Here is a 2,809-nt window from a genome sequence, read left to right on the forward strand (position 1 = left end):
ATATAATTCATGATTATTCTTTTGTGAAATCTGGAGAAAATTTACTTGGCATGGTATAAGTCATTTGAAATGAAATTATTTTTAAGAAATCCATCTTGCCCTATGTAAGATACAGAAATATCTAGCCATTTGTGCCCAAAGTTGGAGAAAATATTGGAAGTTTATGAAAATAGATAAATGGGAAACTGTCTGTATATCATACATAGCAGAAGCTAACTAAAGTGAGTTACTTAAATGTATGGAGAAATTGAATTCAAACAAATGGATATCCAGGAAATAAGTAGGAGAAGCAGATTCCACTTCCACAGCCTGATGGGAGAATGGCAGTTCCTCACTCTGAGGATGTGAGCCCTGCAATCATGGGCACTTCTTCAGCCTCAGGACAATTGGCACATACATCATTGGAACCCTAATGATTCTTTTCAGAGCGCTCTTTATGTCTCTGTTCCTCAGGCTGTAGATGAAGGGGTTCAGCATGGGGGTGACCACCGTGTACATCACCGAGGCCACTGCACTTGCGTGGGAGCTCTGGGTAACAGCAGAGCTAAGGCACACTCCCAGTACTGTGCAATAAAATAAGGAGACAACTGAAAGGTGAGACGCACAGGTGGAAAATGCTTTATACTTTCCCTGAGCTGATGATATTCTGCATATGGAGGAAACGATCTTAGAGTAAGAGTAAAGGACCCCAGCCACAGGAGGACAACCCAGAACCACAATTCCAAAATATATCACCATGTCATTAAGAAAGGTGTCAGAACATGCATGCCCGACCACCTGATTGATTTCACAGAAAAAGTGGGGGATTTCCATGCCTGTGCAGAAGGACAGCTGCAACAACATTAAGCTCTGTAACAAGGAATTCAGCACACTGATGATCCAGGACACCAGAACCAGCAGTCCACAGAGTTGGCGGTTCATGATGACTGTGTAGTGCAGGGGGTGACAGATGGCCACGAAGTGGTCATAGGCCATCACCATCAGGAGTAAATTCTCCAGGAATCCAAACACACTGAAAAAAAAAATCTGGTTGATACAGCCTGCATATGTTATGGTTTTGCCCTGAACCTGGATGTTCCACAGCATCTTGGGGATAGTGGTGGAGGTGAAACAGATGTCTACAGAGGACAGGTTGGCCAGGAAGAAGTACATGGGGGTGTGGAGGTGGGAGTCAGAGCTGACGGCCAGGATGAGAAGCAGGTTTCCAAACACAGTGATCAGGTACATGGAGAGGAAAAGCCCAAATATCAGGGGCTGCAGTTCTGGTTCCTCTGATAATCCTAGGAGAACAAACTCTGAAATTTGTGTATCATTACCTGGTTCCATCTGGTGGATGTTACTATCAAGGACGAAAAAAAAAAAATAACAGAACAATTTTCAGCAAATGGATGTAATTTGTTTTTTTTTTTATTACCCTTTATTTTTTTTCATTATTTATGTTTCTATTTAAATTCCAGTTAGTTAACATGAAGTATAATACTACAGTCAGGTGTGCAATATAGTGTTCAAAACATCCATACGACACCTGGTGCTCAGCACAAGTCCTCTCCTCAATTCCCATCAACTATTTTCCCATCCCTCACCATCTCTCCTCTGGTAACCAGCAGTCTATTCTCTGTAGTTAAGAGTCTGTTTCTTTGTTTGCTCGCTCTCTTTTTTCCCCCTTTGCTCGTTTCTTTTGTTTCTTAAATTCCACATATGAGTTAAATCATATGGTATTAATCTTTTTCTGAATGACTTATTTCACTTAACGTAATACTCTTTACCTCCATCTGTGTCGTGTAAATGGCAAGAATCGTGTTCTATGGATGACTCTTATTTCATTTTATATATATATATATATATATATATATATATATATATATATATATATATATATATAATATACCACGTACTCTTTATCGATTATCAGTTGAAGGACACTTGGGCTGTTCCCATAGTTTGGCTATTGTAGATAATGCTGCTATAAATATTGGGGAGGATATATGCCTTTAAGTTAGTATTTTTGTATTCTTTGGGTAAATACCTAGCATTGAAACTGCAGGATGAAAGGGCAGTTCTATTTAACTTTTTGAGGAACCTCCCTACAGCTTTCCAGGATGGCTGCATTAGGTTGCATTCCCACCAACAAGTCAAGAGTGTTCCTCTTCTCCACATACTCACCAACAATTGCTATTTCTTTTGTTGTTGTATTAGCCATTCTGACAGGTATGAGGTGATCCCTGGTAGTTTTGACTTGTAGCAAATGGGCATTATTAACAAAGTAACATGCTACAATTTATATTTTGCAATCAGTAAGAAATTTATATTTTTTGTATAGATCTGATCCTATTTAAAGTATGTTACCTGACATCTCCAATTAGGAATTCCTGTCCATTCAGCCTTTGCCCTAAGAGGGCAGGTATTACAGTTTTAATGAGAAATGCTTTCCTGCATTTGAAGAATATATGTTGAGCACTGACATCTTCTAGACAAAGAGCAGAGGGTGTTGAGAAAGAACAGTCCATACATCCTTTGGGTAAATACCTAGGAGTGCAATTGCTGGATCATAGGGTAGTTCTATTATTAACTTTTTGAGGCAACTCCATACTGTTTTCCAGAGTGGCTGCAACAGTTTGCATTTCCACCAAGAATGTAAGAGAGCCCCCTTTCTCTGCATCCTCACCAACACCTGCTGTTTCATGTGTTGTTCATTTTAGCCATTCTGAGGGGTGTGAAGTGATATCTCATTGCAGCTTTGATGTGTGTTTCCCTGATGATGAGTGATGTTGAGCATCGTTTCATGGGTCTGTTAGCCACCCGTATGCCT

General features: G+C 39.8%; 1 protein-coding gene across 1 annotated transcript; it reads right to left on the minus strand.

Annotated features, from left to right (window-relative positions):
• Nucleotides 1–357: 357 nt before the first annotated feature.
• On the minus strand, nucleotides 358–1,326 carry LOC123785608 (olfactory receptor 7A17-like). The gene has a single exon (XM_045787439.2). It carries the CDS (start codon nucleotides 1,324–1,326, stop codon nucleotides 358–360), a length of 969 nt encoding a protein of 322 aa, XP_045643395.2.
• Between the last annotated feature and the right edge of the window lie 1,483 nt (nucleotides 1,327–2,809).

The sequence above is a fragment of the Ursus americanus genome, chromosome 14 (assembly GCF_024610735.1).
Source record: "Ursus americanus isolate L20-20 chromosome 14, mUrsAme1.1.p, whole genome shotgun sequence".
In the NCBI taxonomy this organism is placed as follows: Eukaryota; Metazoa; Chordata; class Mammalia; order Carnivora; family Ursidae; genus Ursus; species Ursus americanus.

What these genes read in the sequence shown, in the direction of transcription:
- LOC123785608 (XM_045787439.2), bottom strand. Translation starts at nt 1,326, where the DNA reads ATGGAACCAGGTAATGATACACAAATTTCAGAGTTTGTTCTCCTAGGA.